The sequence below is a fragment of the Passer domesticus genome, chromosome 1 (assembly GCF_036417665.1).
Source record: "Passer domesticus isolate bPasDom1 chromosome 1, bPasDom1.hap1, whole genome shotgun sequence".
NCBI lineage: Eukaryota > Metazoa > Chordata > Aves > Passeriformes > Passeridae > Passer > Passer domesticus.
This window is the reverse complement of record NC_087474.1, coordinates 140,039,082-140,051,358: the sequence shown is the minus strand read 5'-3', so window position 1 is coordinate 140,051,358 and position 12,277 is coordinate 140,039,082. Positions and strand designations below refer to the sequence as shown.

General features: G+C 38.6%; 1 protein-coding gene across 7 annotated transcripts in view; it reads right to left on the bottom strand.

Moving 5' to 3' along the window:
• The window catches only part of VPS13B (vacuolar protein sorting 13 homolog B), a 426,582-nt gene that overhangs the window by 99,184 nt on the left and 315,121 nt on the right, over positions 1-12,277 (bottom strand). For all 7 annotated transcript variants that reach the window (XM_064392805.1, XM_064392810.1, XM_064392794.1 and 4 more), the window contains one exon: positions 7,703-7,840. In XM_064392805.1, coding sequence (XP_064248875.1) covers positions 7,703-7,840 — 138 coding nt within the window. The remainder of the gene's footprint in view (positions 1-7,702; positions 7,841-12,277) is intronic.

The following is a 12,277-nucleotide window of genomic DNA, read 5'->3' as shown; positions in this document are numbered from 1 at the left end:
TATGCCATAAGTTAATGTACAAAATGTTACTACTTCTATGACTTAAAAACTACCATAGTATTTTCTTAATCTTAGATACCAGAAAGTAAACGCCATGACAATTAGTCAAAGCTGAATATGGACAGGCTGGATCCATGGGCCAAGTCTATGAGGTTCAATAAGGTGAAATGTGAGTCCTGCACTTGTGTCACAACAATCCCATACAGCCTGACAGGCTGGGGGAAAGGTGTCTGGAAAGCTGCTTCTTGGAAAAAGACCTGTGGGTGCTGGCTGACAGGAGCTGAACATGAGCCAGTGTGCCAGGTGGCCAAGAAGGCCAATGACATCCTGGCATGTATCACCAACATAGGGACAGCAGGACCAGAGCAGAAACTGCCCCAGTACTGGGCACTGGTGAGGCCACATCTCAAGTGCTGTGTCCAGTTCTGGGCCCCTCACTAGACAAAGGACATTGAGGGTCTGGAGAGTCTCCAGAGAAGGGCAATAAAGGTCTGGAGAGTAAATAATCTGAACAGCAGCTGAGGGAGCTGGAGTTGTTTAACCTGGAGAAAAGGAGGCTCAAGGGGGACCTTACTGGTCTCTACAAATTCCTGAAAGGAGACTGGAGCCAGATGGGGAGTGGCCTCTTCTACCAGGCAACCAGTGACAGGACAAGAGGAAATGGCATGAAACTGTGCCAGTGGAAGTCCAGTTCAGGAAGAATTTTTTCACTGAAAGGGTGATCAGGCATCAAAATGGGTTGCCCAGAGAGGTGATAGAGTCACCATCCCTTGAAGTATTCAAGAAATGACTGGACATGGCACTTAGTGCTATGATTTAGTTGCCATGGCAGTGCTAGGTCAAAGGTTGGACTTGATGGTCTTGGAGGTCTTTGCCAACCTTAATGATTCCATAACTTATAAGACTGGGATCTCTTCAAAGATCAAGAAATGCTGAAATGTGAGAGAGAAAAATAAGCTGTTTTCTCAGAATTGATTTCCATAACACTTATTCAGCAGTGGATCTTTTACTTCTCACAGCTAAAACAGAAAAGTCCAGGTCTTTCTCCTTGAGGTTATATTCTCCCCTTCCCCAAGACGGCTGTGAAATATTAAACTTCTTAATATACAGTACTTCTATAGAAAGAAAACCTACTATTTATCCTAAACTCTTAACATGATTTAATTTCCTAGTCCTAAACAGGAGAGGAGCAGATGATGGCATGTAACATTTTACCAGCAGTGATATTCTTTCTCCCTTAGCCACCCATCCTGATGTAGGGACTTTAAACAGGAAATATGAGGAAGGTAAAGGTAATCTTGAGCCCTGATTCTGATTTGGAGTCAGGGTGGCCCTTCAGCAAATGGGTAATGGCTGAATTGCAAAAATTAAATTTATAAAAATAGGAAAGAGACGTAAAGAAAAGACCAGTTGTACTGTTCTCAATTGTCTGCTCAAGCATCAAAAGAGACACAAATTAAGAGAAATTGAAAAGCAAGAAGAATCCCAACTAATTGTTTTTATCCTCTAATTCATCATTCCCAATTTGGATCAAGGGAAAATGAGGAAGAAACTTGAGACAAGGCTTCAGAGGCCATCTGCAGTCCATCTTGCATTCTGCTTCTGTGAGACAGATGCCAGTTAGTCTAGAAGAGACTGGTAGTCACTGCTCAGTATTCCTACCCACTGCTGTCTGTGTGCTGCAGCCCCACAGAAACTGCTCTCCAAGGCCAATATGGGAAACTGGAGCCTTCAGGGAGCTCAATCACCCTGAGCCGTGCTGGGTGCTCCCAGCAGGAACAACCACTTCTTCCATGACCTGGTGTGTCACTGACATGATGTGATGGTGACACTTAGACATTAACAGCTCCAGCTCTGGGATCTCAGACAAGGCTCAGAGTGATGCAATTCTCTTAATTTTTTAAAACTGTCACAAGTAAATTAAGATAAACTGTTGCAGGTCAAGAAGCCCAAAGATGCCATTAATAAACAATGGAGGGATACTGCTATTCAGTAGATGATGACTGAAATTAAGCAACTGTGCAGCTACCAAATACAGCTCAGTGCAATACAGAAGTGTGCCAAGGGCTGGGTGGTGAGGCCAAAAATTATAATGGGGGCATCGGAAGGCACTATCATGAAAGGAAAACCCAGGCTAAGGAAACATTAACTCTCTCAACAGAGAGTCAGGGAAGATGAAGCACAATACAGTGAGACGAAATAAATTGTTCCAGGTCATGGAGCACGTTTGTGGAAAAGAAAAGAACCCATAAATACTCTCTATTTTCTGCTTAGCTGCTGAATAATACATCTATATTAAGACACACATGGGATGAAAAAAAACAAAACCAAAACAACGAAGGTTTCAGAAAATGGAGCAAATGTTTGAAATAAGTGTTAAAAAGAACGCCAATACACTGAAAAATATTATAAGAAAATAATTGTCAACTCATCCATGTGGCTCCAGTGCACAGTTTTCATTTTCTGTACTTAGGCATATACAAAACTAAATTTAAAATAAGTGTTGCAGACACTGTTTTTAGAAAGGTACTTTGATGATTTTATTCATTATTACACTGATATTACAGACAAGAGATGTGTCAAGTCCAAAGCAATACCTACAGGCTGGTACACCTGTTTGGAATATTTCTCTTTGCCCTCTTAATCAAATAGATATAATTTCATGGCTACAGTGTCAGTGCTTTAAAAACTTGTTTGTAAAAGAGCAAAGGGAAAAAAAAGCCCTACTAGAAAGCTCAAAAGTTTTGCAAATGACCCAGAGTTAATTAGAAAAGTCTGCACCCTGGCTAGTTCCCCTTCTCACGTGTCAGCTCTCATTAAATCAAAAAATTCTCCTTTCAAAGTTAACAAACACCATGGTTAACAAAACTGTTAAACTGGGATCAAGTGGGCACATTCCTAGGTTTATATATGATGTCATGCTAAGCAGCCCACAGCTGAACTTGCAAGTAGTATGAATGATTTTTCAATATATTAAGTATCTGATCTAATGCTAATTTTCTCTCTATAGGCTAACTGTGCTGGGAACAGGTGGCCCTGCTTTCAATTACGGAGGGCTAACATGCCAGTGTGAGGCCTGGATTAGTTCACCTTCTCACAGGGAATTTGCCTCGGTTGGGAATGGATTTATTATGGCTTCACACATGGAACGGAGCTCATGTCAGCTGAGGGCAGTGATACATCATATGATTCAAATTAACCTGCTGTGGACTGTTCCGCAGGGCTGATATTGTGTATTAAAATGACGACATTTTTAAAACAGCTTGAAAGAAACCAGGATTGCTGAAGTGCAATGGTTCCAATTTGTTCCAACTAATCTATCACCTGCTGGAGATATTATTCTAGAGGGTTTCTGGTAGCTGCTATTTTCCAGGTTTCTCCAAACCACTGACCTTGGTAATGGATACAATTGTTGCCTCTGCAAACAGTGAAAAGGAAAAAAGGCTGGAGGGAGTGCCATGGTGCAGTTCTGATTATTGTTTTTTATACCTAAGCCAAGATCCCCTGCTGTGCCCCTCGTGGTCCCCAGATCATGTGTGGAGGGACTGGCATGAAGGAGAAAACCACCAGCTCCCCAGTTCTCACTTTATCTTTCAGTGGGACACAACATTTCTTAGTTTATTTGGATATTGTGTTCTGCATAAATTATTTATAAAGCTGAATTATCAAGGACCTCCACTACTTCACGTCTAACCCAATGCCTTCCCAAGAAACTACTGCAGATAGAGGACTTCACTATAAAGTATCCATAATTTGAGTGTATAAGTATTTAAAGGTAATTTTAATGAAGCTGTACTTCATAAACATGTTCTTGCATCATTTGCATCCAGACAGACTACATCAAAGACAGCTTTTATAGGTAAGAAAGTGCTTAAAAAAAATCCAGGAGGACTAAAAGGTAAAGACAATAATTTTTCAAAACCTATTAAAACAAGATGGTCATATTTGTTCCTCACATAATGAATTGTATCTAACGCTGAAGCAATAAACAGTTCACTTGAATGTATTAGACAAAAATTGGATGTACAATCCAGTAACAGACTGAATATAAAATATAGAGGATCATGTAAAGTGATGTAAATGGAATTTTAAAAATTTTACATAATTAGTTTCTGTAGAAAGAGAACGAATAGTCTTTTAATACGTTGTGGGGTTAAAGTTGAGGTCTGTTCCCACAGGCCTGATGATGAATGCTTATTTCTCCTAGGATCCTATTACCTTAAATCTGGAAGAAATATAGTTTTTCTTTACTTGCCAAAAATGTACAAAATAATCAACTCATGTGGCAAGAAGTGCATTAATGTATCCTGTTATTCTCATTTAATTAGTGGTTTCCAAGTTTAGCTACTTGCTGTAGTTTTTTGATCTCTGAGCTAATATAGACTGACAACCTGGTTTCCTGTGTGGTGAAACCATACGACTTTTCTGTGGAACACCATCTACTTATCTACTTCAGCTGACAAACTATTTGCAAGGAGTGCTGGTTTTATCTAACACAGAAAACACTGGGAACCACTTGCAGATTTTTTTCTAACTGTTCGATAGTATTTTGCATTATAAAATACAGGCATGTTTGGTTCTTATATTTGAAATTTAACCTCAGCACACCAACAATGTATTTTGAAAGAAAAATGGCACTTCAGTTAAACCAATGAACTCTGAACTCTTGAAATCGACACAGAAAACTGTATAGTTATCCCAACTGCTACATATTTTTGTCTGCATAGGCACAGCTTTCAAAAATGTGCTGACTTTCCAGAACAGTTGATCATCTGTAACAAACAGGCAGCACCTACCAGTATATTCAATACATTTCAGTGATTCACTTACTACAGTTATAAACCACATATACATAAATCACCAGGAAACACACGCTATGTCATTAGAAGACAAGTCACTTAGTAGCAGCATTCTCTGCCAGATATTCACCAAAAAAGAACAGTCTTCAAGGCCTGCAACACAACTCCACTACAGCGGTGCCTTTATTTATTCTATTTATTAGCTAAGCTGTCTCCCATTGGTGCCTTTATTTATTTAATTTATTAGCTAAGCTGTCTTCCATCGGTGCCTTTATTTATTCAAATGATTAGCTAAGCTGTCTCCCATCACACATACTGTTTGTTGATCTTGCAAGAGCTCTTGGGAGTTTTGCTGAGGTTCTTGTCCTCAAAGAACAACTGCCAGCTGAGCTAGGATCTGGTGGTGTAACACTTTCTCCAGGCCTGCTGACGGCCAAGCTACCTCACCCTGGAAGAAGCTGTGGTTAGGGGACTTCTTGTCCCACAGGGCAGTTAGTAACTCATTTTCCAGTAGCCTGCTGAGGAGCTGTCAGGCTCTTGTAACTCTCTGCATGTGCTGTTCTGACGCAATCACATGCAGAATGAGCCTTCCATTACTCATCCAATGAAACTTCCATCCCCCAAGGAAGGCTTCTTGGTAAAGGTTAGTTTATTTGAAGAGGATCTCATAGTGGTAACAGCTGAGGTTAGAAAAATCTGCAAAGGATAGTGGAGCTGTTTTGTTATACTACACTGGAAAACACTTCATTAAAATTCAGAGAAATTACCGTTGAGTCATATGTAATGATAGTTCCAATTAGCAGCAAAAAGATGATGAAAAAAAGCCTTTTGGCTAAGAATAGATCCTGGAAGAAATCTTTGAAGTTTTAAATGCTTTGCAAGAGTAAATAGACTGAAGATTATGATGCATTAATTTATGGTTTTCCAATTCAGCAAAACACTATAGAGGGGAGAGATTTAACACTAATGCAAGATACAACTGAACTGCTGAGACTGGGGTGAACACTTACATTATTTGTGAATATATACTTTGCAAGCTTGTGCCAATTTCTATGTTTGCTACTTTTGCTAGGAATCTGTCCTACTGACAGGACAGCATCAGGGAAACAACCTCAGGTGTGTAATAAATTAAATATAAAGGCCATGCCAGGAAACTACAATGAGAACCTTGAGAGAAGTGGAATGCACAAATGAAGGATCTGGGAATATGGAAATCTGACAAATATGGGGACAGAGGACATACAAGAACTGGTAGCAGAAGGATGAAAGAAAACCATTCTGGCAGCAGTGATCAAAAAGTCTCTGACAGTAAATATCTTAACCCCTCTTGTGCTGTTGCTGATTAGGATGAAAAGCCATCATCACTATCAATTAACCATTTTTTTTCTCAAATGATAGCAGAACATGTAGTAGGCCTGAAGATTCAAAGGCTATCAAGGTACCCAAATATGGATCAATATAATAAAAGTCTTCCCTAAAATTATGTCTTTAGATAGCTGAAAAACAAAAAAAAAAGGGCAATGATGAGGTTGTTCACATACTTTATTGTTTCCTTGAAACCTCTGCGTGTGCAAAAAACATTTTCAAGATACTTGACCACAATATTTATATTCAGGGTCAAATATGTGTGTTTCATTCACTGGTTACTCAGTCTGATGGCTTGGGCTTTGATATTCAGAAGTGATTCCTGCTTCACCTCAAGACAATACGAGTTGTGTTTCCAACATCAAATTCTATATCTTCAAGTACTTTGGAAAACTAAACTGTGTGTTTTAAATTGATAACTTTAATAAAATGAGAAAATATTTAATGCCCCTGTGCCTCAATTGACTTCTGTGAAATGGCAAGGGCATAGTATTCCACCATCTATGTGAGGGTTGTGCAGTAAATTAGTATTTCTGTAGTGCTCAGATGCTACAGCTGTAAGGCATGCAAAGGAAATTCTGCTGCAGATCCAGGATTAGATAGAGTGCTGTAAGACTGTAGGAACAGGTAACTGAATGGACAGGAAAATCCTGTACTCAAGAGCTCCTCACTAAATGGCTGATAACAGCTGGGCTGTGTGAAGTAAGGATATTTAGGATAAAAAATTAGGTTAAATAATTCAACAAACTATAACAAATATACTTTTGAGAAAATAGTTACAATGTATTTTCTAACTTTCACTATAACCTCAATTATTCTTCATTGTAATGTATAAATACATATTTCACAAAATAGAGAATGCAATTTGCAACAATTTCTGATGCTGTAGGAGTGGGATTTCAAGTCACATTATGTTATGCAAAGGCTGACAAACCTCTACACTACATCACTTACATTAATTAAAGAAACACAATATCACTAATTTTTAGATTTTACAATATCGGTACTTAGGGTGATTGGAATTTCCAGAGCCAGGTATCCAGATTTCAAAGAATCCAAGAGAAGATGGCTTAGAAAAATCTTCAGAAACATTATAAAAGTAATCTTTTCTAAACACAACTGCAATAACATTTCAGTTTCCTAGGACTAGAGGCAGGCAGGCTTCATTCTGCTGGAAATTTGACAAATTCAGCTTTTCTAAACTTACTGTGGGAAGAAAATTAATAATTAGACCCTAAACTAATGAATGGTCCAGGACTGTCCATTCCTCAGTTTTCATTTTCATTCAGGGTAATTGCCAGAGGAAAATTTCATATTAGTGAGCAAGGAATACAATACATTTCTGATTATCTGATATCACTGAGTCATAGAATAATTAGGGTTGAAAGGGACCTCAATGCTGAACATTTTCAAACTCCCCTGCCATGGGAAGGGCACCTTCCACTAGATCAGGTTGATCAGGGCCCCATCCTGTGTCCATGTGTGCATATCTAAAAACAGATTACATTAGCAAAGAAAGATTAAAGTGCAGCACTTACCTGGTCCATTAAGGAAGTCTTTAATTTGCACAGTGATAAGAGGAGGTGGAATACCACTTTTAGCATCTACCTCTCCTGCTACTGTATGCAACCAAATCTTGCAATAATCCAAAGCTTCTGGTAGAGTCTTCCCAGGATCTACAGATGATAATCATCAAGTCATTAACTATATTCCAGGAATATGCTATATTACAGAATGCTCCATACAAAATTGACTAGACAAAATTAAAGAATTTTAAATGTTATATGGTAAATATTATACCTAATATAACTGGTTTACATAGCATTTGCACTTACAGACAGATGCATGTGTGGAATAATGCATGCACCCTTGGGCAAGGGGACAAAGCCTGAATTACAAAAAATTTAGAAAACATGCAAAAATATCAAGTAAAATATGAGTAAAATACACCAAAAAACAAGACGACTGTAAATAGCACACAATTTCAGCTTTAATTAATGATTAAATAATGACACTTAAGGACTCCTTACAAGAGAATCTGTGCTCAAAACCTGCTACTAGATTGTATTGCTATTGCTCAGGAGAGAAAATAATAATGGAAAGGTAAATTATAAAGGCAAAAAAACCAGAATGCTACGAGAGCTCAGGAACAGAGCATGACAGCATTGCAGTTGTACCATTCCCTTTGCAGCTTCACTCAAGAACTAATCAGTAGCTATTCCTGGGTGCCACCTTGAATGGTGTTCCTTTGATCAGTCTGTAATACTACAGAAGTACATTAAAATTAAATCCATCCAAGGCTATTCTGGTCTTAATTTTCAACATATCACACATAGCAAAAACTGTGGGTAAAAAGGCTTTTTAATCTTTAGGGACTCATGACCTTCATTATGAGCATTCTCAATTCTGGCATTATAGTCTTAAATTATAAATAATCAGTCATTGTTTATTATCAAGTCTGCTATGTTAATCACTGAATGTCTGTCTCATCCTCAACTTAAGGAGATTTTCTTGAAGCTATTCTCCCCTTTTCAGTCAATTAAAAACTGCTATAATTGCTTTGAGTTTTACTGAATTAATTCCTTTCAGGAACAGGATTTACATACTCACTGTTATAGTCAACATATGGTATTGTGGTATCACAGTCATATGTGGACTGGGTATATAAAGCCAGCTTTGGAATTTGTGTTTCTTGACCTTATCATGTGATTCATATAAAACTTGGCACATATGAACCCTTATGTGATTTCAAAGAACCTACTGAAACCAATTGATCATGACTTTAGATCTATATGGAAAAGATCAAAAGTTAGCACATTCTTTTGTTTTTATTTGATCAATTTTCAGGCAATGACTTTACAGCAGTATTTGTACTGTATGGCATATACATTACAGCCTTTTCTTCCTTCTATTCCTGCTACACATTTATGAAGTCAGCTCTCAGCAGTTTTTAAGAGCTGTCACTGCATACAACAGATTTGTATATTCTCCATGAGAATTTCCACATTTTTATGTTTCTTAACCCTTTTGTTTTAATTACAATAATGAGAGTGGTGTGGCATGCTCCCTCTTCTATAGTAACTGTTTTAAGGAATATCTTGTTGTGTCTGGCATTTTTCTAGTATACTGAAAATACTACTACTACTACTACTTCTACTACTGTTACTCATCATCATCATCATCCTCTTTACAACCAAGGAACACATTTTTTCCAAAACACAGATTTGTAGCTGTTCTGAATAAGGATCTCTGAGGTGGATCTATAAAATTATATCTTATTTTGTGCTGGTAGACATCATAAACAGCTAACATTTTAAGGTTTTGCAGAATATATAGTGTAAAGCTTTGTAAAAATGACTGAATATTGCTCATTGAACATCACTGAATTGATTAAATTCATCTCAAAATTACTGTTCCTCTCTAAACATTAATGTGAACATTTAGGTGTACCAATATGGTACAAAACACTGCACCATGCCATTATTTTGTCTCATTTCTGGAAGATATCATCACATCCTCTATATAGCAACCTATATCTTCTACCAGCTTTTCAGAAAAAACACTACACTTAGCTGAACACTTTTTTTGTAGAAAATATTTACAGGTAGTCTTATTATCCTAAGACGTGCTTACGTTCTTAAACACCTAATAATTATTTCGAAGTTTCTGCTCTTTCAAGCAGAAAACATCTCTGATGAAAAGAACTTACACAGCAGAAAATCCCTGTGTGACATATTTCATTAACTACACAAACTGCCCTCAGGCTACTGGGACCTGCAGCACTTAAGCACAGAACCAAAAAATAAAGCAACCACAGGACTCTGAGGAGATTTTTTTGCTCTGTCATGCCTATAAGGAGTGCAGCACTGTCATCACCTGGGGCACTACACATATCCCAGGGATATGTGAATATGGGATATGTGAATAATAAGTACTTCAAAATTTACATAATAATAAGTACTTCAAAATTTACATATTAGGAACACAACATGAATAAACCTCAATGTACAAGTCCAACAAAATTTGTTACTTTTAACCCAGCACTGGTCTTACTGAGTTCAAGCATTTTTTAAGTTCAAGTGAAACTGAGCTAATTTTGGAAGCAGGAGTACTGCACTGGCAATTTTACATCAGAGGTAATAATATCAAAAGGCCATGCAAAGAGCCAGTTTGAGTGCTTCCAAGCCCATGGCATAGAGTTAATTTGGAACTTGGGTAACAGACTTGGCTGTCCAGCCAAATATGCCAGTTTTCAGCTTTTATGTAATGATAAGAAAGCTGAAATCCAGAGGTTTAAAAATTGACTATGCTTGTGTATATCAAAAACTTGAGGGGAGTTCCAAATAAAACGTATGAGGGTAAGAAAAATATATATCTCAAGGGCCAAACAACTAAAAGATGTGTATCCCTATTAAAATATCTTCTAAGGTAGAAAACAGCACATGCATTTTCATAGGATCAAAAATCGGGAAAGGAATAAAGCAGCACCAGTCAATCAATCCCTATGGCAAAATCACAGGAAACAGAGAAGAAACTGCATGAAAAAAGGAATTTTAGAATGAAAAGTGAGGAATTCATGATGAGAAGAGCTATTAGAAAAAGGACTCTTGTCTCTCAAGGAAATGATGGAGGCATTCAGAATGTTTAAAAATACACTTGACAGAACACTATAAAATATACAATTGGGAACAATTATGCATCAGCAGGGAACTGGTTCTGAATAATGTATTATAATAGGTCATTTCCATTTCCATTTTCTATGATTCTCCCAAAAATCAACACTTAAAGTTGCAGTTATTTGTATAAAGAAAATGCTGGAGAAAACCCAGGGGATGCATATATAAGTAAAAGGAGAGGCTAGAATTACTCCACAGCAAGCCAAGATAGAGAAAATAAAGGACTGAGAAGCGAGGAACAGTGAACATGGCCAGAAATGTTATCCTCTACACCATGTGAAAAATTTGTCTGTGGCAGCAAGAGGAAAATGGTGAGACAACTATCACAGATCAACAAAACTTTAAATTACAAGGCTGTAATTTAAAATCTGTAAGACCGAGAAGGTGAAACCTTCAACAGATCCACATTTACCTTCTTCCTCCTCTCTAGAATAAAATTTAAAAAAAAAAATCTATATTTTTTAATTTAACCAAACTTTCAAAGGCACTTTTAGCCCTGCTGAGAGCCAGACCTCAGCTCCAAAATTCAGTTTATGCAATATCTTCCTAAACTTGATTTCAATTTGCAAGCTTTTGATTTCACTGCTATCCCCTTGGTCCTCTGCGAACAGCAGACAGCAAACCCCAGACTTCTGAAGAGAACAGGGAGTCAGGGGAAAGGAAACCAGGAAGGCAGGAGAAATTTTGCATCTTGAAGATTTTCATTCTCCAAAATGTGTCTTTGTTCCTCTTCGTAGCTGACGGCCAGGCCAGCTAAGGGAGCACAGGGGCCATCTGGGAGGCTTTAATGGGGCGAGCTCAGGGACCAGAGCCCCGGGCAGGGGACCGGGCCACCGAGCGCGTGTGAGGGACGGCGGCGCGGCGGGAACGCCACCAGCCCCAGCGAGCACCGCAGTGTGCTCTCCTCTCAATGCATGAATCAGATTTTGGTCTGCAGTCAATTTTCAAAGCCAGTATGATGCTGCAATCATCTCTGCATTTGAAACTCTGAAGTGGAACGTTTGGTCTTGTTTTCAAAACGGTTTCCACTGGAATTTAAAGAACACAAGTGGAAAAACATTTCTGCGAGCGTACTCGCGAGTGCTGTGTCAGGAAGCTCAGAGAGGAGCACTCGCCGTAAGCTGAGGAATGCGCGCTCCCCGGCCAGCCTGGCTTCGTGGGTGGGGGTGCACTGCTCCCCCCTCATCCACGGCTGCAGATGCACTGGACAATAAATATACCCAGAGGGGAACACTCCAGCAGAACTCCCTCAGTGCCATGCTAGGAAACAGCCTTAAATCCTCCCTGTGCCATGTAGGAAGCACAGGCTGCCGGAGAGGCAGTGAATCAGGCTGTGTGCCAGAGCCAGCCTGCGCCGCTTTTCACGCAAAAGCCTGGAAAAGGCTTTCCATTAGATCAGAGGTTACATGTGGTCTTAGCTACTGCATCTGCTCTTCA